This window comes from Aptenodytes patagonicus, chromosome 1 (genome assembly GCF_965638725.1).
Source record: "Aptenodytes patagonicus chromosome 1, bAptPat1.pri.cur, whole genome shotgun sequence".
Lineage (NCBI taxonomy): Eukaryota > Metazoa > Chordata > Aves > Sphenisciformes > Spheniscidae > Aptenodytes > Aptenodytes patagonicus.
This window is the reverse complement of record NC_134949.1, coordinates 40479612-40506837: the sequence shown is the minus strand read 5'-3', so window position 1 is coordinate 40506837 and position 27226 is coordinate 40479612. Positions and strand designations below refer to the sequence as shown.

The following is a 27226-nucleotide window of genomic DNA, read 5'->3' as shown; positions in this document are numbered from 1 at the left end:
GAGTCTCTTTACTCAAGCAATTTTGATCTATGGGTAATCAATTGAAAATGGCAAGTATTTAATCCTCTAGAGCGGAACTAAAATAGGTCCTCCAAAAGGATGGAAAATATAATCACATATGCACTATATAAGCCAGTTATACACAGGTGTGCAAACACACATACAGTGTTGGCAGGTGTGCTATTTTGGTAGAATAAGAAATGAAGAAAAAGCCAATAACACCATTTATCAGCTCTGAGCTACAGATAAATTTTCCACTGCAAACCTGAGATTACAGGTGTTAGTAGGCACAAGTCTGTATATTTATTTCACATTAATATTTACCATTTGTTATGTTTTTTGAATATATGTACATAAAACAGCACATAAAACCATACAACTAGTCAGCATGCTTGACATTGTAAAGTTGAGACAACACATGCACCTGTCGGTCCTTTCATGTTTATTGTTCTCAGTAAAATTATTTCTGTGACTGAGAGCTACTCTATGACAAAAGATGGTAGGATTGTGTCTTTCTTGATTTCAGATAAAATACTTTTTAAGTTCTCAATTCTCCATATGTCTGCACACCAGCATAACTGTGTATTTCAGTAGTGTATTTTCAGTGAATGACTAGGTCTTTAATTAAAATTGTAGTTAAAAACAATAGTATATGAACAGATCCTAAATTACAGTTAAATTTACAAATTTCAGTTCTGAATTGAAATTCAGATTTGAAATACTAGTCTTGAGAGCCGTGAAAAACAACTTGGCAATTCCCCTGCTTTCAAATATATCTTCTAAAATAGGCTTATAAGTGCCATTTTCAACATTGTTTTCTACAAAAATATTGCAGTGATATATTATGTTACTGCCTAATCCAAGCCATCTGTACTGAGAGAACTAACAGGTAAATAAATTTTTGTCAGAAAAATTGCTAAATCTTTGAATGAAAAGAGGTTAAAAATTCTACCTTCTAAGACACAGAAGAGGTAGAGTATTTTTCAATTGTAATATGTAACTCTGTAAATGCCAGAAACATGGCTTGGCCATGTGTTCACTCCTGTAAATTTCAAATTATCTGGGACAAATCTGATTTATTAGCCATCTGTAGGAACAACTACTGTGACAGGGCTCTGACTATAGGCTGTATAATCCTATCATCCATAATCACGTAATGGTTATGATCATCGTCTCAAAAGGCAGAGTACAAGAAGAAAATAAATAACCATGTTTTAAAGATTTTTCTAGGTTGCGTATCATCCCAAAGAAATCGATATTTGTACTTAATAAGGACAATGAAATCAACCCTCTTTACTTAATCTTCAGAAAAGTCCTTGTGAAGTAGGTCACTGAAAAAAATGGATAATTTAGTAGGAGTATGGCTGAGACTGGCAGGAATTCCCCATTACTCAGTCCTGGGCTCGTATGTCTCCGTTACTTTTTTTCTCCTGCATAAGGCAGGGGTGTTTCTGTGCTTACAGGCTGTATTTGGGAGTCATGTCATTGGGATTGGACGTAACCATATCTATCGTTTCTATAAAATGAATCTGTAGCAGCTGTGCACACAAAGCATATCCTCTTCCCAAAAAGTGAAAATGGAGGTGCAATATAATTCAAACAACATTAAGTCTTCTGGAAGATTCCTTTGTAGACCAGGAAACATTAATTCATATAGTATCAAATGGTATAAAAATATCTTTGAGAAAATATTTTATTTCTGTGATATATCAGTGTTGTATCGTTGCCAGCAGAGACTTGTATAACAATGTAAATGGCTTTTTAAGTGTTTGTTTCCATCCAGGGCTCTTTCAGCCCAGGCACTTCCCAATCTCATTGTTCCTTTGTTCTAGCGGATGTACAAAGCACTGAGTGTTTTGTTTTCTGGACCAGATAGATTAGATAAAGTCTGAATTTCTGAACTTCACCTTCTAGGCACGCAACTCTCTTCTTTGCTAATGGACCTTAGAAGACAGATTACCCAGGACAGTATAAGCGCTTCTAAAAATGTAGGAGATATCTTCTTTTGTAGAATTTGGCAAATAATGCAGATTACAATGTTGATTACTTTTTCAGGACTAACGAGCAGTCCTGACTTTGTCAGAGAGAGAGTTAAACTTCTTGACAGTTATCATGACTGTTCTCTTGATATCAGTCAAATTAAAACTTTTTCAGCTGGCTGTGCATCTGACCATATATAGTGCTGGAATTTATTTCTGACTCCCAAAGTTTGACCTTTCTGATTAGAACAATTGCCTTCAAGGAACAAGATTATATCCTCACTATTCACTTTTGCCAACATAATAGTCTTTAGTGGCTCAGTATATATTATAGGTGGAGCTGGTAGTCAAGCCTATTGTTAAGATTTCCTGACACTTTTCATTAAAACCTCCTGTTTCAATTGCTGTAACTGGGTGAAGTTTTAACTATTTGGCCTGAAGTTTGATGTGCTTGGTCTTTGACTTGAGTATTATTTTTTTTTTTTTTTTTTCAGATTTAAGCAGAGTTAGTTTGGCCTTTAAGAAAGAGGTCAAGAAAAGAAGATAGTTATTTTTATTTATTGATTTTGTTACTTTAATTTTCATCTCTTTTTCTGAAGAGCACTAGCGTCTCTGTGGCCCAAAGCAAGAATTTGAATTTAAGCAGAGGCAAGTTCAAAGGAATGCAGTATTTTTCACAGAGTCACAGAATCACAGAAGGGTTGAGGTTGGAAGAGACCTCTGGAGGTCATCTGGTCCAAGCCCCCTGCTCAAGCAGGGCCACCTAGAGCCGGTTGCCCAGGACCATGTCCAGACAGCTTTTGAATGTCTCCAAGGAAGGGGATATTCCCTTGAAATTCCTAATATACTCAAGTGACAGAGCATACCACCAAAATCTGGCACCAGTATGTTCTCAGCAGAGCTTTGTAAGAAACAATTAAACCCTCTGCACCATCCAGGCTTTGAAGAAAAAACAGCTTAAAGGGCTACTAGCCCCATGATACTCCTACTGCTGTATTCGTAGGGTGGGGGTAGGTTCAGCTTTGTCCTTTCAGAGTTTACAGTGCAGTTTTTAATTATGTGATCTCACATTCTTTATCTGCCTTGTTCAGGGAACCAGGCACCAATGACTGCATTGGAAAAATGGTCTTACTCTTCTGTGTTTAAGGCACTGTTCATATGGAGACCTCAATTCTCAGCCTGGATGCATCATATGCTCCCTGTCTTATGCTAGGCAAGAGTAGCACAGAGTGTACTCAGGTGGAAGCCAAATTTAGTTGTTAAATTGTTGGGAAACCTTTATTCTTTAACTCACCAACTTGTGAATGCTTGATTTTGCTGCTTTGGGTTGTTTTACGATACCTTTTTAATATGAATTGCTTAAGCTTACTGGGAGACATAAATGTCAATACCTTAGTACATCAACATATAATACATTTCTTTTGATTTGCATGAAGTTTTGTGAGTTACAAAATACACCCGGAGAATACAAGCAACAGTCTTTTGTTTTGGTAAATGTTTGCCATCCCTTTAGAGTGTATCGTATGTTACAGGTGATTTTACTTGAAGGCTCCTTAATAAACAACATAACAAATGCTGAGAGTTTCTCAGAGAAATAGTCCCAATTAAACATAGTTCCTAAAAGTTTATCCAGTATACTGTTTGGAGTTTTTTAAATTTATATGAACAATACTACAGCAGAGCAGAAGCATATTCTATCAGAATCTGTCTGAAGTGAAGTTAATACTGAAAACAAAGGATTGTTGCCCTTAAAATTGTATAAATGCTCATGCCCATTAGTGATAAAGTGTTTAGCTTGAGTGCTAGGAAATGAAAGCCACTGGTACCATTGTATCTATGAAGCTACATTACACTGAGGCAGAGTGTAATTTGCTGGGTTTTCATGTTTGCTGTTTCTTATTAAAGTTGTTACAGTTTTACTATCAGCAGATTTCCATGCTTGTCATATACATCCACAACTGGAAGATTTTCTACGCGTGCGCGTGCGTGTGTGTGTGTGAGTGAGCGTGTACACATATATGCTAACACTTCTGAATTCTGCAGGACTCTTGTAGACAGGTTTCAGTGATAGCAATGTTTATAAATGGAAAGAAAAAGACTTTTTGAAAAGCATTGTCAGCATGATGATGATAAAGGGAGAGTTTTAGGAGGTTTTTTGTGCTGCTGTGTAAAACTTTGGACAATCCCAATGCAAGAAATATTAGTTTATGTTTTCTGTTTTTTTTTTTAACTACAGATCCCTTACCACCACCTCGTTTTGAAATTAATAAGGAAAAAACTACACTCACAAGCTTGCAGGTTCAGTGGGATCCTTCCTCAGGAAAGGTGGACTTGTATAACCTAGTATTATTTGATCATGATAATAAAAAGATACAAGAAGTCTCCGTACCAGGAAGAATTTCAAAAACAGAAAATACTTTTTCCAGTCTCATCCCTGGGAATAAATACAACATTGTCCTCAGTGCAGTTGCTGGAAATAAGAGTACCCTGGAACTTCACATAAGTGGATCTACTGGTAGGACTTCTTTTACTGTAGTTCATCTAAATAAAACCACTTACGGTATTTTGTAGTTCTGCATTTTGAAATAAACAAATATATATAATTCTTCTACCTGGCAAGAGATATATATATATATATATATATATATATGTAAGTATCTATTGATTATAAGTAGAAATAAACAAAACATGAATCTCTGACTAACATAAAGAGTAGTTTGCTAAGAATGGAGGCATGTTGTTATGGTGTATTTGGACATAAATTTGCGGTTGGGTTTTAACTAACCCTAAAGAAACTCAAGATATTTCAAAAGTAAATCTGTTCAAAATGGCTGAAATTGTGGAGATAACCATTAGGCCTTAAGCATGTGGTTTTTATTCCAACAGTGCCATCCCCTGTGAAAAATATTCAGGTCAGTGTCAAGACAGACACTATCCATGCTTCATGGTCTCCTGGCTCTGGGCACGTGGATAGTTACAGACTGGTGTTACTGGATGATCATGTCCCAGTTCATGAGATTCACCAAGAAGATCCTCTGACCTCCTACACTTTTTCGGGACTTACAGCGGGCCACCTGTATAACCTCTCTGTCATAACCCAGGCTGCAGGATTGGAGAGCAGCAGTTTTCAAACAGTCAGGACAGGTATGATTTCAGAATTCGTCACAACAGAACAAGAAGCTAAGGCCATAATCTAATAATATCACAGGACATGTTTCAGAATAATAAATGATTCATGTTCCAAGTGTATATTCCCAGACTTCAGTGGCTGAATTACCCTTGGTAGGTGTTTCGCTCCAAAGGCTGTAGAGGGAGTTAGAGACACCATAAGCTTGTTTAGCTCCCTAAGTTAGCACTGCAGCAAAGTTAGCAGCTAAATTAGCTTGTAGAGTGTCTGCAGCTAACTTAGCTGCACTGCTTGTTGTAGGCAGCTCCATTAAACATGTAAAGTTAGGTGTTAACAATCTGAGCCCAAGTGCCCTAGTATCACCTCATATCTGTGAAAGAGGTTCATCTGACTCCTGTATGAACTTCTTCAGTGAATTGAGGCACTGTGTAGTCTGGTTATTTCACAGTACTGAAGGCACTTTAGCTCCATGATTCTTACTTAGCTGAATGGGAGATGCAGAGCTTGTGAGTTTTGCAAAAAAATATTTTCTGTGACTTTTTTTCCCTGGATTGCAAAATAGCTGCACTTCTGAAAAGGAAGTGGGAAAAAAATGTAGAGCAGGTCAAGAACTTTAAAATTTAATGTGTTGGTTTTTTTTTTCCACAGAGAAGTATTGATTCACAGAACCAGAGTTTTAGAAATTAAGGGTTTTTTCAGGAAGGTTTTTCAGGATAGAGTTCTGTGGTCATAGAGAGAAAGATAAGATGACATCCTACTAGAGTCCAATGGTTGAAACATTCATGTAAGCAAAAACAGGGTCATGCCTTTGCTTTCTTTAATTTCTGGGAAACGTAAGGTGCAGTTTCTCCTACAGAAATCTCACCATGTAAACATAATTTAATACTAAGTGAACAATATTGTGATGTCTAAGGCGCACAGATGAGTGCTGTTGTCACCTAGCACTGGCTGTTCTGGGGATTATACTCTTGTTTCAGTTTATTTCTTCAGAATTTTTTATTTCTTCCTGTTGTGGGGTGCAAAAATTTTAACTCTCACAAGTTTTCTCAGAATATAAAAGCACTCCATCTAGCTTGCAGCATGGTCCTCCATTTCAGTACCTAGCGTGCCCCAAGCCTGAGAAATGAAGATACTGGAGGTGGCTATGCTTTTCTTTGGTGGAGCATTTGAATGAAGGAGTTTGATTCCAGTCCCTTCTACGCTGGTATAAATCAGGCATAGCTCCAATAATGCTATAGTGTTTACCAAAATGTACGCAGGCATCTCTGTTCTTAGGAGCATGTGCCTGGTCTGTTTTATAGTCACTCAAAATGACTAGTGTGAGTGCAGACATGGCTAACTGATTTTCTATTCTGTGAAACAAGAGTGGGCATCATAAGAGGTGTCACTCTAAGCAGTAGGATATCTTACACAGGGCTGGGTTCAGTTTCACTGTGACCAGACTTTGCCCTTTCACTGTTCAGGCACAATCATTCATACTCCATCTCATATAACTATTCAAAAGCAAAACTTAACTATCGCAGTTTGAGGCAGTAGGTCTTTTATGTTCTGTGGTGGAAGTATTTTATTCTTCCTTATTTTCTTTTTTTAGCCCCAGCTGAAGTCCTAGATTTGACGGTGACTAATGATGACAGCTTAGATGCTTTAGAAGTTAAGTGGAGAAGACCTTCGGGAAACCTCGATTTCTATAATATCACTCTGTCTCATCTTGGATCAGTTAAAGAAGTCAAAACTCTGCAGCCACTGGTCACAGAGATTCACTTTGACAAGCTAACTCCAGGACGTCTTTATCAGGTTACTGCCCGCACAATCAGTGGTGAACTGTTTACTGATCGGATGGCAACTGGAAGGACATGTAAGTCTTCTGCTTCAGTAAGAACATTGTAACCAATGCTATTTTTGCCTACATTGGCCTTGTAGAAAATCATTGTAGGAGACAAAATGGTTTGTATTCCAGGCAAAATAAGATAAAGAGCACAATATTGTTCCGGGAGTACCCCTTCCTGACTCTCTGGCAACAGTTAATCTGGCAGCCAAAAGCAGCTCCAGCATAGCTTGGGAGCAGGAAACTAATGCATTTTGGACCTTATAGTTGGGTGAGTCTGTTACAAAACTGTTCCATACTACTGCACTTCTGACCAACTTTGTTACCTTGAATTCAACTCAGCATAGTATATAAAATGAGTTACATTATGGGGAAGTCTGCATGTAGCCAAATTGTTAACAGATTTTTAAGTAATTTTGCAAGGTCTGATATTATCCCTTGCTCCAGACACAAATCTACAAATAGGAAAAGATTAGGTCTCGGCTTTCTTTACTACCAACAGCATGGATTAAGGAAGGCATGTGGCAGCCTGGGTAGAGCTGGGTTATGGTTTTTTTATCTTCTTTCAGAAGTATAATTTTCTTTCATGTATCTCTTGTATGAGTTCTGAACCTGAAAAATCCTGGCATAATTCTCCTACAGCATTACTGGCCACAGTCATCTTCTCCACACCAGCCTAGCCCAGGCAGAATTTAGATGGGAAAAAATATATAAGTGGGTGAAGAATATGTACATAAATTGTTAGTAGACTCAGAGCCAAAAAATATAAGATGTGTGTGTGTGAGAGAGAGAGAGCAGAGTATTTATTTTAGAGAACATTTATCACCTACAACTAAACATCTCATGTGAAAGGCACATCCTTGACATATCTAGCTGCTACCCCATTCTCAGTGCAGGCTGGAAGACACCTGAAAAGCCTTTCATGTCCAGTAAGTACAAAGCTGGACTGGTTGTATGCACGTCTTTTTTGTTTGTCTAGCCTACCATTAAAGATCTTTAAGATTACCATTTCCATCTGAAGGGAGAGCTTCAGGCCTTCACTCAAACCACTGACCCCCAAATCTGTGACCTAGACCCAGTACTTTCAAAGTTGGGGATCTAGAAGTCCCATTTCCAAGGATGCTGATCATGTGCAATTCCTTCCCTTGACTTTTCCATAGATAACAAGAGCTTTGAAAACAGAGTCACTTCAGCAGAAGCTTTGTGGCCTAAAGATAAATTTGTAAATCCAGGCTGTCAGGTCTACAGATACTGAAGGGGTTAGACTCTTAGGATCCCTCTGTAACTCACAGAGAGAGACGGGTGCCCAAGAACATTATCCACATCACTGTGTATTGAGAGGGTGCCTACGGCAGCAGAACCTGCTGAGGAATGTTGTCGTAAGGAATATGGACATCTCAGGGACTGAAACTTTGTACCATAAGGATGTAATGATGTCCAGCCAGTCTGACAAGGCTGAACTTTATCTGTTATGATGTAAGTACATCTATGCTTCCTAACAAAACACTGTGTGTTTTATCCACTCACTCAGCAATTGAAACACATCTCCCATATTCACTGGCATGTGGGAGATCTAGGTTTGATACCCAGCTATGCCTGTGGGAGGTGAAACTGGTAAGCATTTTGTTGTGCTGGTAGAAATCTCTCAATCCTTTGCTAGGTACTGAGCAATTAAATATTAACTAAGCCAGAGAAAATGTGAGAGCATGATTCTAGCCTTGTAGTTTACAGTTAATACTTGCTGATGGTTTCAGGGCTCCAAAGCTGATCTCTGAGTATCTTAACACTAAGCTATAGGTATCCTAACCTAAGGGTCTGCATCTGTCTTCCAGTCTCTACTTGGTGGGGTTAATATTTAATTATTCTGTGAAAATCAGAAAAGCTTCAGTGGTCCAGTGTGACCTGCAGCAGTAGGTCAGGAAGGTTGAGCATGTAAATTCAGGACCCTTGGAAGTGGAGACAGGATGGAGTGGATGCTTTAATGGACCTCAGTTTGAACCTTGGTGCCTTACAGCTGGGAGGGACTAGGACATACAAGGCCTTTGCAGAAGAAGCCATCAGACTTTGCATTTCTGCTGCTGAGACCAGAATTTGGCCCATAGTGATTGAAGTTTTGGCCTTAGCTTTGAAAAACTGATTGACAGTTTCTAAGTGAACTTAAGTCCAGGCGACAACTGGGAAGCTAACTGAAAACTGCAAGATGCATCTGAGAAGTGCATGGGGGATATTTTGGCTGCCCTAAGAAGGGTTCCCTATTTCTGATGTCAGAAACCAACGGTGAAAAAGTGAGTGGTTTGAGTGGGGAAGAGTAAAAATTATCTTTAAAATGAATGCCAACCTTTGTAACAAGTTGCCTCACGTTGCTCTAACTGATCCAAGTACTTCTACAATAGCTATGCTGCGAGACAGGTTTTGCCAGTCTGCAGTACGTCTTACCAGAAATACCCCATTTCAAAATTACTCTCTCAATCTCTGTATTTCAGTTCCCCAGAAAGTTTCTGAGCTGAAAGCCGGTGGTGGTGGCTGGCTGAGGTCTCTGCGAGTGAACTGGCTGCCCCCTGCGGGAGACTGGGAGAGGTACCACCTGCTCCTGTGGAACCGCTCGGCCCTGGTGCTCAACACCACCCTCGAGAAGGACACCACGGAGTACCTCATCCACGACGTGGGCCTCATCCCGGGGAGGCAGTACGATGTGGAAGTCGTTGTGGAGAGTGGCGATTTGCAGAGCAAGACTAGCTGCACGGGGAGAACAGGTCAGCGTGCTCGTCCGGGAAGTGTGAAAGTGCAAAATGTTCAGCTGGGCTCTGTGGACAATCAGAAAGAAATAGTACTTGGGAATCCACAGATGAATTTCACTATTAATACAGTAAAAAGGAGCTCCCTGGTGAAAAACAGAAATAATTATTTTTAGCAGTTCTATGAAAATTTTCAGGGGTTTTTTTGTGGTAAATGTATTGTTAGTGAAAGTTTTGAGAATTATATCATCATTCTGTCATGACTGAGGCGTAACATTACATGTATAACATTTCACTGTTAGATTTTGTAGCTGATTGCAGGCACCCTATATAGTTTTTTAAAGAGAGCAATATAGATTTCTTGTATTGTTCATCAGTGTGTTCAGTGGCAAACTGGTTTACTTGCCAGCTTGTATAACTAATTAGTATCAATAGTGTTAACCAAAACCGTCTGAGCCGTATGTTAGTGTGGGTGTTCCATAACATCCCAATTCTTGTTCCTGTGCTCCAGAAATAAAATAGCCAGTTCAAGTCAGCCTTTCCAAAGGAAATCCATATACACTGCAGTGACATTGCTGGAATTCTTTTGGCGCGTGCTAGTCAAAGCCACATCTGGTTGATTGCTTCAAACTTAAAAAATAGTTGCAATATAATTGTTAATGGTTCTGCTCTGGGAATGCAAAATAAGTGCAATTCAGAGGACAAGAAGACTTGGAGGAGGAGTATCAGGCAAGGCTCAAGCCTGAGCCTTATCTCACAGGAGAATGTGAGATAAGATAGGGCCACCCTACTTTATCCTCACACTTCCTGGTGCCCGCCTTTCCTGCTACGCTCTTACCTGTCATTCCCCGAGGGCTTCGTTTTGTTGATTTTGCACAATGACAATACCAGTAGATGCTACAGAACTGAAGTTTTCTCTAACTTCTAGCCAACTTGATCAGAGGAAGGCAGATTCTCATCTTGCTTACTTTGATTTACGTTACAAATAATTTAAGTTTATGGTGTTACTTTTAATTGACACAGCTAAGTGATTAGAACATAGTCCAATAAATAATATCCAGCAGTGTGTGTATCACAACTGTATTTGACCCACAGGCAGGTACATAATGTACCTGTTATGAAGCAGAGGTATTAGGCCCTATTCTGACTTAATTTTCTCTTACGTAAACCCACAGTCTTGGAAAAGTGGTGAGTGATTCCACTCAACTTGGAAAGTGAGTAGGATTTCAGCGTAACAGGGACAAAATCAGATCAGGGGACTACGTTAGGTAACAGATGCCCTCTGTATGCATGCATGCACACACACATGAACACACACAGAAGTTCACTGATCAAATTCTTTCTTTTATACCACTGTAAGTTTGGAGTGTCTCCCAACTTCACTGAGATACGAACCAGTGCAAAATCAATGTCACTCTGACCTTATAATTTGCATCCTTGTTTGCTACAGCTAAATCGGTGTAGATCTATTTTATGGTACAAATGTTTTATATCCCTGTCTAGCACCCACAGTTCAAGAGGAGGCTCACTGACTTCACTGCATTTCCATTCATACTGAAATATATATCCTGGCATAAGTTTAAACCTAAGCTTTACAGCTATAATGCATTGCTGAAGTCTGCTGCTACAGCCCTTTACTGGAAGAGTAGCACAAATACTAGCTTTGTAAGACTGGCTTCTTTAGACAAAGGTAAAGAATCTCCTCTTGATTACAAATACTCTGTTGCTGTCACATTTCTGTCTTACAGAACAGATTCCTTGAGATACGGAGCAGCTTGAGATATGACATGTGTGCTCACTACAAAGTCCTGTTCTCGTTGTGATATTTGTGTACTTTTACAGCTCCAGAGCCTGTTCTCCAGCTCCGCGTGAAGCATGCTAATGAGTCTTCACTTGGTGTCATGTGGGTGACCCCTGTTGCAGAATGGGACAGTTACGTGGTTTCACTGGGAGACAGGGATCTTACTGTCATAAAAAAAGGGCTTGCAAAAGAAGCTAAGGAATTCACTTTCACTGACTTGGTACCTGGAAGAAAATACACAGCTACCATCACTACCATTAGTGGGATTTTAAGCAACTGGACTTCAGTGGACGGAAGAACAGGTATCATCCTGTCAAACTATTTTAATCTTTACTTCTGTTAACTGTTAACAACTTTCTTTGCTTTGTAGTGAACTGAATGAACTCAGTGTCTAAATATCAAAAGTCTTGAATTTACATTTGTTTCTTCAATAGAAAAGTTATGTTTCTGAGTCTCTCATTTCTGACTGTCAGTTATCTTGCAGTATTTATTTAAGGTTTTGGGGAAATGGATATGTAATTCTTAGCAAAACAGTTTTCTGAAATATTGTGTCACGTCTGATCGATGTACATCACACAGGATTCCATATAAGAAGAACAATTTTCACTGGGTATCTTCAGGAAGGTCACTTCCTTGATTCAAAGCATTCATCATCTGGAAAAAAAAAACACCACCACACAGGAAAATGTTGCTTTAGGGGGAACATTCCAAGGTTGACATTGTCAAATTAAAAAAAAAAAAAGATTTTGGATAAAATTTGTGCTAGATATTCCATTCCTTTCTGTTCTTTCTTTTTCCTTTTTGGTCTGGCTAAGTTCACCAGCTTGTACTTAGATAAATGTCATGTTAGTTTAACAATTAATTCATCTTTTGATGCTAGAAAAGTTAGTATCCTGCAGATCTTCTGACGTAAAAACTAAAACCAAAACCATCCGTCTCAGTTACCCCCAAAATTAAAGGGTCTGACACTTCTCTGAGGTATAGATGACCGTGCCTGAGGTACTCATCAAACTAGTTTGCCATTTAATAGGAGTGAGAGATGGGGAATGGGAGAGGAAAGGGTGAATGAAAGACACAGACTGTATTTGAAATAGTCATCACAAAACCAAGTGATTTCCTAAATTGATGGCTTTTGTTTAATGGTATTTATAAAATGCCATCTCTTCCCATTCACTGATCTTGAATCATTTTGGTCTGACTGAGAAAAGCTGTGCTAAAGCCGCAAGACCTTTCTGTGCCTTAGATAGTTTCCCATAGACCACATCCCATCAGACAGGAAGCAGTCCACAGTCAGATTATTTTTAGTGCTGTTGAGTCTGGCTGCAAATTGGAATGTTCTTTTGATGCACTTCCTCAGTGTGACTAAACTTGGGTTATTTGGGGCATATTGTTTTGTTGTATTTTGTTTCTCCTCAGTAACTTTATGACAATTTTTTTTGCAGTGCCAGCCCAAGTGACTGGTCTGACCGTGGCAAGTCAGGGATCAACCAACAGCTTGTTCACCAACTGGACAAGAGCGCTGGGAGATGTAGACTCGTACCAAGTGCTACTGATTCACGAGAATGTTGTCATTAAAAATGAGACTGTTCCCAGTGAAACCAACAGATACCACTTCTATCCCCTGAAACCTGGAGGACTGTATTCAGTTGTTGTCACCACTGTCAGCGGGGGGATATCTTCAAGGCAAACAATCGCAGAGGGAAGGACAGGTAAAAAGGAAAATACTCCAGCATGTCTTTTGTCAGTTCCTAAACGCTGAATTTATTAAAGAGAATGGTCTTGTGATTAAGCCACTGGACTGAGAATTCAGGAATACAGGAGTTTCAGCCATATAATTCCTGTGTGTGACCTCAGGCACACTGTGGTCCAGATTCATGTTAACGTAGCTTTAGGGAGCTAACTGCTCTGCCTCTGACAGGAACTCTGTACAGCAGGATCACTCTGTAGTGAAGACAAAAATACGCCCTGAGAGTGATGTACAGCTGTGGTGGGTGAATCACTCCTTGGAAGGGATTTTCTTGTTCCCTTGACTAGATGGCAGCATAGTGTGATTGCTCCTTACTTAGGTGTGCAAATTAGCTGCCTAAAGGTGGTGGGATGAATTTGTGTCTCAGTCTCTCATGACCCATTCTTTTTCTCCAATCCAATATTAAAGAATGTCCACCAGGGTTAATTACTCGTTATGAGGCCCTTCTATACTGCATAGGACAGGATTTACTATTGCATCAAATTTGTAAGTTTAATGACTCATGAAATGTAATACCAGTCCTTTGGATATTTATATAGAGGGAAAAATTGACAACACAGTGCAATTTCACCCTTTATGTGAATTTGGCAAAGGCCAGGCATTCCGCAGCTTGCTCCAATGTTCTCCTTGAAAACAACTATTTTCAGGTTAAAAAAAAAAAAAGAAAAACAATTGGAGAAGAATAACACTAAAAGGCTTAAAGTACATAGACATTTTGTAAAATCTTCTAATATTTTTGACTCTGACAGCTGATGGGCAGCCCCTCTACTGAGGTCAGTTCAGTGCATCAGAGTCCAGTGAAAATGTGGCAGTTCATTATGATTAAGGTCTGCCCCTATAACAACTGATAATTTTGTATCTGAGCGATGGGCGTTCTAGCAATGTGGAGCCTTTGAGCTCACCTTGCTGGCTTGAAAAACAAGTTTCATTCATGTTTTGGCCACTAGGTGTCAGAGAACTCATTGTAAATGAAACACATTCTGCTATGGGCCTCAACTTCATACAAGCCTCAGTAGTTATTGCTATTACTGATGAATGGCAATTTGAGAGGATAACTTATCTTCTGGGATTTTAGAAGTGCTGGGATCATGCCACCAAAGACAATTTCCTTCACTGTGTTCCAAAAAGCAGATGAGTGCTGCTGAGTGGGAATCAGTGCAGAGCTTCTCAGGAGTCCCAGACTGCTTATTTTGCAGGGTGGCATTCCAGGCATTCTCACAACAACAGGAATTGGCTAGTTAAAGCTCTTCTGGTTTTTCCTCTTTGTCGCACAGTTCCTTCCAGCGTGACTGGAGTAACAGTAAATAACTCAGGTCGCAGTGACTACCTCAGTGTTTCTTGGCTGCCAGCTTCTGGAGATGTAGACAGTTATTTGGTAACACTCTCTCACGATGACCAGATTGTTCAGACTCTCACCATTTCCAAATCCTTCAGTGAATGCTCCTTCAGCAGCCTTACTCCTGGGACGCTTTACAATGTGATGATAACCACGAAGAGTGGGAAGTATGAAAATTATTCCTTCAGCCAGGAACGAACAGGTAAAGAGAGCCTCTGAGCAAATACAGTCGCCATAACCACTTTGTATAGCCATTATCAGTGATCTTTCAATATCTGACCAACCTGGGACGGGTGAGTAGGGGTTGGAGGGTCAAACTATAAAATTACAGCTTTACTGACTTAGTCTTATTCTTATGCCCCTACTGCTGCTTTATGTCATCCAAAATTACTTTAGATGAATAAAAGTCATGTGTCGGTCCTTGTGAGCGAGCAGAAATCATTTATCAGTTTTCGCTCAAATGCATTTTCCTGCCCTTAACCCCTCTACTTGGGTCTTCAAGTATATCCTGCAGAGCATCCCCCCAAAAAGTTACTCAAACACTGAAAGAACAGGATAGGAGCTAACTACTAAAATATTAATAAGGTGTCATGTAGATGAATAACACCCATGTCTATTGTTTTTGGTCATGTAACACCCACGTCTATGGTTTTGGTCATGCAGTGTTCAAGGAGATTATAACAGGAATAGAGAAATTTCAGAGAAGAGTGGCAATAATGATGGAAAACTTGTTAAAACTTCCTCAAAGATTGAAAAGACTGAGGCTTTACACTTGGTAAACCAGTAGAGTAAAAGAGAGATGGTAAGGGGTGTTAAAACAACAAAGAGTATCAAGTTAGTGCAATTTTAGTCTTCTCATGATGTAAGTGAAAAGCCAAGGGACAGCCATTTAAATGAGGAGAAGCAAATTCAGGACTAGTGTGAACCTGTGGAACTCACTGCTATAAGCAAAACTGACCAAGTTCCAAAAGACCAAAAATTGGAAAGGCAAACTATTGTCATATGACATAAAGCAGCCTGGAAACTGCAGAGTTACTATTTTAGAGGGTAGGGTATTGCTTAAATCCACATTGTGGTCTTTTTGCAACTTCCTCAGAAAAGTCTGGTAATTACCACAAATATAGTCCACTACAGCAACTCCTGTTACTTCAGGAAGTTATTGCTTTCTGAATCTTTAATTGTGTTTTTTCTTTCAGTCCCTTCAAGTGTTCAGGGACTTACTGTCAGCAATTCAGCCAGAAGTGACTACTTGAAAGTGTCCTGGTTACATGCCTCTGGATATTTTGATAATTATGAAGTGATCATCAAGAACAACAATGATTTCATCCAAACAAAAAGTGTCCCAAAGGATGAAAATGAATGTGTGTTCACTAATCTGGTCCCAGGGAGGCAGTACAGCGTCACAGTCAGCACAAGGAGTGGGAAATACGAAACTAGTGAAAGGGTCTATGGCAGAACAAGTAAGTAAATACTCCAGAAACATCCTGAGACACTCCAGGATTTTTTTCTATTTACCATAGCTGGGCTCAAAAATCTCATATGATTTTAACATAAAATGATTTTTTTCTATTTACCATAGCTGAGCTCAAAAATCTTGTATGATTTTAACATAGGATGTTGAGTGTGACCCTTTGAATGTGTGTCATTCCAAATAAGGAAAGCAGTATTTAGTTTATGACCAACGTTTAAGTTACTGACATACAGAAAGTGAAGGAAGAGACCTGTGCTGTGAACTTGGAAAGCAGATCTTGAAACATGGAGAACTGAAAAGCAGTTGTACACATTTCCACATAAGCTTAGTATTTGTGCTTAAACTATGCCAGAATATACAAGACAGTTTTTTCTGGTCATGGAAGTGTATAAGGAAGAAGATAGGCTAGACCTTACTCTACTTAAATAACCCCAAGAACTGGAGTTGGAGGGCATGGGACAAGAGTGGTAAGGTGGCTAGTTGTGAGCCGGCAGGGATCTGGATGCAATCTGCCTGTCTTCACCTAGCACTGCATGTAAGCTAATGAGCCATGCTAAGAAACCAAGTTTATTAACACAGATGTAGCACTGGGCAAAAATAACTGACCTGCATTTGGCAGGAGTTGGGAACTGCGCAGTGTGGTGCTGCATCACGCAGACGGCTTGCCTTGGGTCTTCACTAGCTCATGCCTATTTGCACCACATTTGTTGTACATGCAGATCCTACTCAATTTTTGTTGGCTATGCAAACTCCCTGCAGGCTCTGTTATTATTCGTTTATTATTTTTATGCTGATAGATTGTGGACTCCCTGTTCTGAAATGGGACCTTCCAGTGTTAGATATGGTGCAAACCACAAACAGCAACCCTTGCAAATAAGTGCAATCTACTGCTTTTCCTAGGGAACTAAATGAAAAGTTTTAGCTCAGGAGCATGGCCTCAGAGCTGTTACCTTTTTGCTGTGATCTGGTAATAAGTACTCAGAAGTTTCCTATCTTTCTTCTCACCTCTTCAGTGCCAGAGTCAGTGAAGGAACTGACTCTTAGTAACAGAAGCACAGAAGATCTGCAGGTAACTTGGTCAAAGGCTGAGGGGGATGTTGATAAATATGAGATTCAGCTCCTCTTCAATGATATGAAGATCTTTCCACCCATTTTCCTTGGGAACACCATTGAGGAGTATTGGTTCACAGCTCTGACTCCAGGACGTCTATACAAAATTCTTGTTTTGACAATCAGTGGAGATGCACAACGTGCTACTTTCATAGAAGGCCTGACAAGTAAGAAATAATGTGGTATTTAAAATGTGTTGAGGCTTCTCTGAGGAAAGAATGAGGCACAGAAAATCAAGGGAGAACCATGATCTTATTTGAGCTCCTGTAACACTGGCACAAAGATAGCAGATCTCATTGAAAAGCACAGTAGTACTTCAGCCAACTTGATCTGTGCTTAATAAACAAATGTCACAGGCACCAATATTTGATTATTGGCAGATAATTTGATTTGTTGCATAGGAATGGTATTGAGATGTCAGTGTTTGGGTTTCTGTTATTCCCATGCATGCCAGTTGTTTGCTTAGTATCTCTAGCTGAATCACTTAAGCTATTTTATGCCTCTGTTTACCCACCTGAAATGAATGGGTGAGATTGTAACTGCAAAATGCCTAAGTAAGTGTACAGAAAGAGCTTTGATTTTCTGAGATGTTTCTAAAGTGTCATTCGGAGAAGAGGGAGGTTATCCAGATAAAAGAATTTACAAACTTTTTTTCTGTTTAACTTACATTTTCTTTACTTTCCTTCCTGAAAACACATAGAATTGCTTTTCTAAAATGGCACAATCCTACACAAATGCCTTCAGCTTTACTTGTGTTTACCCATGAGTGAAATTACTTGTACCTGTAAATGCTCTTTGTCCTCTGAATCATTTGCTGTGGCCGTAAAACGTAAGAATTAAAAGTCTGAATCAAACAGGAAATTTGTGAGCAGGTGCCTTTGTGTTCCTTTTTTTTTCCAGTTCCAAGTGCGGTCAGAAACATTCATGTGTCACCTAACGGCATGACAAACAGCCTGAAAGTGAGCTGGACTCCTGGAGGTGGAGATGTTGATTCCTACACAGTGACTATATTTCAGCAAAACCATCAGCTTGATTCCCGGAGTGTCTCCAAACACGTCTCTGAGCACATGTTTCACAAGTTGGAAGCTGGGGAGCAGTACCGGGTGGTGGTGCAATCTAACAGTGGCACCTTGCACAGCAGCTTAGCAGCTTTTGGGAGAACAAGTACGTTTTTTTTGAGACAAGGAGCAAGTTGCATTATGTCTCCCCAGAAGCTGACCCTTATTTAATAACGTTTATGAACGTACCATTGGGTATGGGGAGACCCAGACTCGCAAGAAGTTTTTATCTCAAAGAGCGTGAATCCTCACTCTTGCAAACACTTAGGCATGGCTCTGTTAATACCAGTGAGATCTGTCACGTGAGTAGCTTTACCTGGGTAAATGTGTGTGGAATTCAGGTCCCCAGCCCAAAGTGTGCCTTTATAGGATGAATGCAGTTCCAGCCCTCCCCAGTCCTGTGCCTGTACTCATCTGACACATACATCTGCAGGGCTCTATGTGGTCAAATACTGTGTTCTAGCAGAGCCCATTGCATGGTCAAGGCTTGTTAGACAACGTATAGCCCCAACATACTGCGTGTCAGGACACACAAACAGTGGAACGCCTTGTTTTTAATCTATCCTCGCTTGCAGACACCTGCATTTGTTTGCAGTGGCCTTGACTTTTGTCCAACAGCTGCTGGCTAACATTTTCTGTGCCACTGTTTTGCACCAATTTACCACTTCTTTATTTTTCAGTTTGTTTTCACATGCCTTTCTTAACTGTTGCGGTCAGTTCATCTCACTCTGCTCCTCCCTCTTTTCATGATCATTTATGTGTATCTCTTGCTTCTCCATGCCCAGTTCAGATGTCCATGATGCTCTGTAACTTCATCTGATTGTATTTATGTCTAGGAATTATTTGCTTGTGCAAACACACGCACAGATATCCCTTTTCCCACAAGTGAACATGCAAATGTGTAAAGATATTCTCTATTAATTACTCTATTCACAGTTGTGTATTGAATGGTCCGTATTTCACCTGGTAATGTCCTGCCTTTAATTGTTGCTTCCAGTTCCAGCCTCTGTCCAGGAATTATTAGCCCATCATGCTTACAGCAGTCATTCCTTGTTAGTAACCTGGCAGAAAGCTCCTGGTGTAGCTGAAAGATACGACATTCTGCTCTTGAATGAGCAAGGAATCCTCCTGAGCAACAAATCAGAGCCAGCTACTGCCAAACAGCACAAATTTGAAGATTTATTAGCCGGCAAGAAGTATAAAATACAAGTTTTGACAGTCAGTGGAGGGCTCTTCAGTAAACGAGCAGAAACTGTTGGCCGAACAGGTAATTAGAACATCTCGGTTTATTTATAGCTCCCTCAGTCAGATATCATTAAATACATGAATCATCTGTATATCTTGATTCTGGAAAGTTTCCAATAGGAACAGACTCCAGATATTTATGCATCATTTTTCCTGGTAAGTGCTTGGTATGTGAATCTGAAACTTGTTAGCATAATAATGTGGCCATAGTTTGTAATAAGGATATTGAACCAAAGTGCTGAATGCTTCTCCCAGTCTACCTGTTTCGGAACCACCTGAATGCTTTGTTGTCATCAAGTTTTTAATTCACAATCACAAGGCTTTTAGCGCAGGATTTGACGTTAATACACACCTCTAAAATTAGAGCCAAGTCTTGCACTCTTTACTCAGTTAAAGCTTCATGTAGAAACTAATGGACTGTTCTGTATGAGCGCAGGCTGGAGAACCAGGCCTGCTGGGAAATACAAACATTGTATTGGAGAGACTCAGCGGCACCTCATAAATGTCTTCGTTGCTTCTGAAAGTTGATGTTGACATTACTTAGCTACTTGTGGCTTAATTGAAATATATTCCAGCCATGAGTTGTTACTTTATTGAAGGTTCAGCTTAGTGGCTAGACACTTTGATATTTACTCTTGTGCTTATCCTTCTTTTCAGTTCCAGCAGCTGTCACAAATCTGAAGGTCACAGAGAACACCACTGACCGACTGTCCTTCAGCTGGACCACCTCACTAGGGGAGCTTGATTCATATGACATCTTCCTATACAACCCAGACAAGTCCCTTCATGACAGGATTTCAGGAGAGCAGCACCTCCAGCAATGTTCATTCCAGAACCTGCGGCAAGGCAGGATGTATCGAATGGTGATTGTTACCCACAGCGGAGACCTCACTAATGAGTCGTCTGTCTTTGGAAGAACAGGCAAGAACATCTAAGAAAATCATCTGTCTCCAGTGTGGTGCTAATGAGGGACACCAGTGAGCTGGTCTGAGTCTGATGTTCATGCTAGATTAAAGCAACTATTTGAAATATCAGATCTGGCTCTTATACATGAAAAGCGTTAGATAAAGAAGAAGGTAAATTCTGAATGATGTGGTTACAAGAGGAAAATGAAGCAATAGTTCCCAGGTATTCAGGTCAGGAGAAGGACATCCCAATATATGCTGCATAAGACTTAAAGGAAAACAGCTGTCTCCCATCCTAGAAGCAATGTTGGTCTATGAGTGGAAAAGACAAAAGGCAAAGCAAGTAGGGTTAATGGGGTAGACAATCTACCAGTGAAGGAAAACTTGTTTCACACGGGGAGCTCTGGCTGCAGCTTCATGTTTGTTTAGCCACATGTGGGAAGCAGAGTTTCCTAAGCAGCTCTAGCAGCCCTGACACTCTCTGAAACCTTCCTTTATCCTCTGAGGCACCACGTAGTAACTGCTGTGTACCACTGCCTCTGCACTTTCTTCAGCTACCTCAGAATTGGATGTCTCCAGACACTGACTGGGAAAAAGCTGTTTAACATTTGCAAAACTATCTATTATAAACATTTCAGCCTCTTTTGGGGACAGTGGCAGTTCAAAATAAGAAAGGAAGCTATTGAGATATACTTCCTGATGCTTCTTGGCTTTTTGGCCAGCTGTGGTGGCTGTCTAGTTTATTACATGGCTTTCATTACAGGATAAGTGTAAGGTCTTCTTGACCTTGTTGCTTCTCCTCACCCTAAGGATGTTCTACATGAAGTAATATTCATCCCCTTTTTTTCAGTACCAGCCCCAGTTGTTGGTCTCAAGGCATCCAACCGAAACATGACAGACAGTCTGTGGTTCACCTGGGGTCCAGCAGCAGGAGATGTTGACTTCTATGAGCTGAACCTTTACAACCCAAATGGGACACAGAAAGAAACATGGCACAGGAAAGACCTGAAAGAATGGCATTTCCAGGGGCTCATTCCTGGCAGAAAGTACACTCTGGTTGTGGTGACTCACAGTGGTGACCTGACCAACACAGCAAACGCTGAAGGAAGAACAGGTAAAAGACACAAAAGCTTTGGGATTTTTGTTTAGTCCTATCTGTCAGAATTCATATTAGTTCACAACTATGCAACAGACTTACTCTGAGGGAGGATTTATTCTAAGAGTCACTGAAGGTGTAAAGATAAAGGCTATTCTTAAGGGTATTAAACCAATGGAGTGTGATTTTGTTTAGCACTGTTTTTCTTTCAAAGGCTCAGGAATATGTAATGTCTGTGAAAGTCACCACCATCAGCGTTGATGCAGTAACTGGCTGTGTACATGGGATAACATAAACCACTTTGTGATGCATGAAGAAAATAATGCATGTTTGATCTTATTTGTCTTGTGTAAAAATTGTTAAGAATCTCTTTTTTTTCCCTTCTTTCCCCTCTTTCTGTGTAGCACCCAGCCCTCCTAACACTGTATCCTTTACTGATGTTGCAAACACTTCTTTATCAATCACTTGGCTGGGTCCTCCAGACTGGACAGACTATGACGATTTTGAGTTGCAGTGGCTGCCAAAAGATCCCCTCACAGTATTCAATCCCTACAGCAGCAGCAAATCAAAAGTACGCATCATGTATGGCCTGCGACCAGGAAGACTCTATGAGTTCAGTGTGAGAACGGTTAGTGGTGACAGCTGGAAGACATACAGTCAGTCACAGTCTGCAAGTGTGAGGACGAGTAAGTAACAATTTCCATTGCACCCTAACGCTCAGCTGGAGAAGATGCAAAACTGTTAAATCTTACCAATTCCTTTTGCAGTCGGTAATTTCCATTAATAAATTCATGAATGACTGGTGATGAATTCAGCTAGACTCTTAAGCCATTGCTGTGTGCAAGATCAACTGTTTAAAGATTGAAAATGGACAGACATTTGCAATCTTCACATCCAGAGTGGGGCTGTTTGGTTGCAAAGCCTGAATCCGTCAGTTTCAGGGGTAAAATAAGGCTGAATATCCAAACTTCTCTGACATTAGGGACAGTAGGATATTGAAATAATCGACATGTTTCTGAATGATCAGACAGGAAGGATGAATTAAACCCTGCTGTACTGGATTTGAAACTGGAATCACAGTGTTTTGCTGCTCTGTGTTTCTGTCAGTGTCCATGGATCCACGTCATCTCTAGCTGTCTCTAGCAACCTCAGTAGCAGGCTGATTTGAAAAAGTGACTTGGAATTGTAAAAATAACTGAGCCTTGGCAAACCCTCATGTCACTTGGGGTGGGATTCAGCTCCAAATTGGCATCTATGTTTAGTAAGCTGAGTAGCTCTTTAGACTTCATTCAGCATATTAATTAAAATGAGAGCGTAGCTACCTCTTTCTCCTGTATTTAACCACTTAAATCTAGGTGTCTGCCATCTGAAAGTGAAATCCCATCCTTGTTACATGTCGCATGTTAGAAATGATGCTTTAGTATTACACGGATAAAGCATAATTCTGTGGTATGCTTCAGTAATATGGACACACCACATGCTACCTAGGAAACCAGATCAGTCATGAGATGACAGTATTAGTATTGACTGATACTGTTGACCACATGTAACCTCAAAGATGTTGTAACAAAGTTCTAGAAATCCATTGCTTTCCAGTGTTGCTGTTCTTGTTAAGACTTCAGCAAGTAGTTTTGTTTGCTTGTTTTCACAGTTACTGAAGCTTCACAAACTTGATGAGGCTGTTGTCACTAGATCCAATTTCAGATCGCTAAAATGAGTAAGACTGCCTTGCCTAATAATCAGGCAGCACACATTTGCAGGAGAGGTGGGAATGCTGGCTCCCAGCCTCCTGCTCTGATCAAATGGTTGATGCAAAATCTAGGGGCCACGGGGTGAGCAGAGTGCATTATGCCTGTCCCTTTTCCCACTGAGCTTCAACTTCTCAACATTTCTCTAGAACCAGACAAGATACAAAGTCTTCATTGTCGGCCCCAGACCTCTACTGCCATTGCGTGTTCCTGGACTCCTCCTAATTCTGACTTTGATGGGTATAGCGTCGAATGCAAAAAACTGGATGCTCCTAAACTGGAATTTTCTAAAAGGATAGAAAAAGACAAATCTCTGCTTAATATCATGACCCTCGTTCCCCACAAGCGATACCTGGTGTCCATCAAGGTGCATTCTGCAGACATGACGAGTGAAGTAGTTGAAGACAGCACCATCACAATGATCGACCGTAAGTGGAATTCAGAGTTGCCGTGAAGGGAGGCAGTGAGCAGCAACAAGCAATTGCTTGTGTTGGTTAGACAGCAAAAGGAGTTCTGAACTCCACAGTTGCCAGTGTGTGGCACTCGTAATCTGGTGGCCAAAATAGGGCAAACCTGTCCTTTGGTCCCTGTTGTGACAGCCAATGCAGGATTTTAACTATATTGCCTCTCATTACATTGCCAGACCTGCTTATTTGGCTCATTCATGAAACATAGCCTGAGAAACATGAAAAATTATCCTGTCACTCTGATGTTCAGCACCAAAGATGTCCTCGTCATCCCACACCTTTAATTGTCCTTATGGTTGCTGCTTGGCTTCCTGTGCCTGGCTGTTTTCCCTCACAGACAGTAGCCATCCTCACCAAAAAGATCCCTCAGTAAGGACATTGGATTGTGGCACTGGGTCCTCTTTGGGCTCTCCGTACACTCTTCTGAGATGCTACCTGACCAAATCACCTGTAGGAGTTAGACCTGAGGGAAGACCACAGATTTCCAAAGCATGTGCTTTGAAACAGCTTCTGCAGTTTCTCCACCCTTAGGCTACTGAGTGGAGGGTAGTGACAGCATCTGCTGGTGCCTCTGCACTGCCAAGCATCACCGCAGTCAACAGACTGCCATTGCTGGCCCTAGAGCTGCTCCAGTTTTTGCAGTACCTCTGGATTCAGTGGCACAGCACAACGCAAGGGCCTGAACTGCTCCAGTGCTAAACTTCTCAAAAATGACAGGATGGCCAAGAGGCCTATTCAGGGATGCCTCTATAGCTGCTTATTAAAAGCCACATTTGTGTGACATGCTAGATCATAAAAATTATGTTTGGTTTGGGAGCTAGTGAGCTAAGCTACAGAGTTCAGTCACCATCCCCATCAACTGCCTTTTAATTGCAACCATGTCATCTCCTTCCTCTACCACAAAGGATGCTACAAATTCAGATGTAGTAAGAGCTAGCTACTCATGTCACAAGAAGTGAGACTGAATCCTATCTGAAGGTTGGCTGTTTCATGTTTGTTCTTATTTGCTTTGAACACTGCTGCCCTCCCAGGCTCTGGTTAACACTGGAGGCCCTACCTCAAGGGAACACAAAAAATTGCAGCTAGGCTTTGTAGATCTAAGAGGTTTAGCTAAACAACATATAAATGTGTGAATTAATTATTGGTTCGTTTCGCAATCTAAAACCTTCTGAAGTTTAGCCACCTGCTTACATATTCGATATGTTTCGGGTACATGCAGTATAGTTTCAGTAGTACAGATTTTTAAAACATTCAGCAATGTAGATCCTTAAAATCCCCACTTTTGCTGCACTGGTTCTCTGAAGGTTTTTCCCTATGTACTTTGCTTTCCAGTTTCCTTCTGCTGTGTCAGTGTTTGAGGTATAGCTTTCTGTCACACAAAGAACATTTCCTATGGAAATTCTGCAGTCAGTCTGGAAGATGGTACTCTATAGTTGAATGCTGTTTCTGGCTGACTCAGGGCTGTTCCTCTGGAAAAGGAAGCAGAAATTTAGATGCTTACAATAGGTAACTTACTGTAGCGAGTGTGCTATGTGGCCTCCAAATACTTGGCTTAAACCTGTGTCATTTTTAGCAGCTACAATTTCTGATTTCGTAGATTTAGCAAGAATTTAATGCATTTCCATGTGGGCTTCTGCAGGAATTCCTACCGAGGAGCTGCCACTGTTATAGTTAACTCACTGCTGGCTTGTTTCATACTTTGGCAGTTTCCCTGTGGGAGGTGAAGACACTTTCTTGATTGCAAAGAGAATAGAATCAGAGACTTGGGTCCAGTCAGCTGAGCTTTATTAAGAATTGCATTTCCCTTACTAGGTCTAGCTCCCAGCAAATACATAGATAATGTTTTTCTCTTCCGGCCTCCCTTTTTTTTTTTTCTTGTTACTCAGGTCCCCCTCAGCCACCTCCAGACATACGAGTGAACAAAAAAGAGGTGCTGATTACCAAATCCTCCATCAACTTTACTTTTAACTGCAGCTGGTTTAGTGATACTAATGGAGCTGTGAAGTACTTTACTGTGGTTGTGAGAGAGGCTGATGGTAAGTGTCATGATTTAATACCATTCTCTCTATAGCCTATAGGAGTTACATGGGGAGGTACACCCCCATCACTACACAGCAAAGGAGCTTCTCCTCATCTGGTGGCTGAGTTTCATAGAGGTTTTGGATCTATACCTGCTCCCTAGCCTGGGGACTTAGGAACTCAGTCTTCTCCTCCGAGGGTCAGTAGCAACTGCAGAGCCAGAAGCAGTAGTTAGCTTCTGTACTCTAGGTTATGGTCTCACATATGTTCAGGAAATCTCCACGGTAGGAGACTTATGTTGGATGCCATTGGCAATGGACACAGAAGAAACTGCCTTGCTGTGCACAGATCTAAAGGTAGTTTAAATGTTAGGTGGGAACACTAAGGCAACTCTTTTGGAGAACCTCAGTAAGCCATGCTGAGAAGGCAAAGGTAGCATCTCCCAGGTGGTGTTTGCTTAGTGAAGAAAATGACTGCGTGCAGCACTGTGAAACAGAACAGAGATTGCCCTTGTAGCATGCATGTAAAGTTCCCTTTCTGGAGTTGACCTATATGTGACAAAACAGATGGATGTCTCAACAATTAATACCATGTTTTTAGAAGTGGCTTCATTTACTGGCATGCCAGGACATATTTTGTGACCCCTGAGAAAGTTTCTTAATCTCTCTGTCCATCAGCCCTTAGGGGAAAAAAGCACAGATAATACTTCCACTGTCTACTCTGTCATGTTTGTGCAGACTATAAAGCTCTTTGAGAAGGGGACTACTCATTGCTGTGGTTTTGCCTACCTGAGTCTTTTACACAATATTGTGAGTTTCCATTCAGGGGACTCCTGTAATTTCCTATTGCAGCTTTTTTCTCTATACAGGAGACTTTTCAGTGTGTGGATTTTTTTTTACTTGCTTTTTGAAATAGCTGGTGGTAGCATCCAGGATTCTGGATCACAGACATTCCCACCAACGGCACAGGAAAAAATGTCATAGCATTGAATTCGACCCGTGCATGCCTACTGCATCATTGTATATGGAAAAATTGCGCTAAGGTCTTGTGAGGAAATCTGCCTGAAGTTTCCCAGAAAAATAATAGCAATATTTGTACTAGAAACAAGGTACCCTAACCACCTTGTATTCACAAGGTAGCCTATGCAGCCTCCAAGGAATGCTAGAAAGTTGGATAAGAATATGTCTGTCAACAGCTTGAGCCTATAAACTGCACCACATTAATGGCTGTGGTATGTAAACCTCCTGTCTTTCTCTGCACGTGATGTAGGTAGTGAAGGACCAAAGCCTGATGAGCAGCACCCATTACCTTCCTACCTGGAGTACAAACACAACGACTCTATACGCATCTACCAGACAAATTATTTTGCCAGTAGATGTGCTGAAAACCCTGACAGCGACTATAAAAGCTTTGACATTAAGCTTGGAGGAGAAATGGAAAATCTGGGAGGAAGGTGTGATCCAGATCAGCAAAAATTCTGCGATGGACCTCTAAAGCCTCGGACTGCTTATAGGTTAGATTTATGTTGGTAGTTGCGCTCTGTCACATTATTAGGCA

General features: G+C 40.6%; 1 protein-coding gene across 2 annotated transcripts in view; it reads left to right on the top strand.

Annotated features, from left to right (window-relative positions):
- The window catches only part of PTPRB (protein tyrosine phosphatase receptor type B), a 65479-nt gene that overhangs the window by 19473 nt on the left and 18780 nt on the right, over positions 1-27226 (top strand). For both annotated transcript variants that reach the window (XM_076332887.1, XM_076332876.1), the window contains 17 exons: positions 4216-4494; positions 4866-5123; positions 6698-6961; positions 9415-9684; positions 11509-11769; positions 12910-13176; positions 14489-14752; positions 15747-16010; positions 17035-17298; positions 18032-18295; positions 19187-19456; positions 20092-20355; positions 21190-21453; positions 21840-22121; positions 23333-23611; positions 25537-25686; positions 26939-27182. In XM_076332887.1, coding sequence (XP_076189002.1) covers positions 4216-4494; positions 4866-5123; positions 6698-6961; positions 9415-9684; positions 11509-11769; positions 12910-13176; positions 14489-14752; positions 15747-16010; positions 17035-17298; positions 18032-18295; positions 19187-19456; positions 20092-20355; positions 21190-21453; positions 21840-22121; positions 23333-23611; positions 25537-25686; positions 26939-27182 — 4408 coding nt within the window. The remainder of the gene's footprint in view (positions 1-4215; positions 4495-4865; positions 5124-6697; positions 6962-9414; positions 9685-11508; positions 11770-12909; positions 13177-14488; positions 14753-15746; positions 16011-17034; positions 17299-18031; positions 18296-19186; positions 19457-20091; positions 20356-21189; positions 21454-21839; positions 22122-23332; positions 23612-25536; positions 25687-26938; positions 27183-27226) is intronic.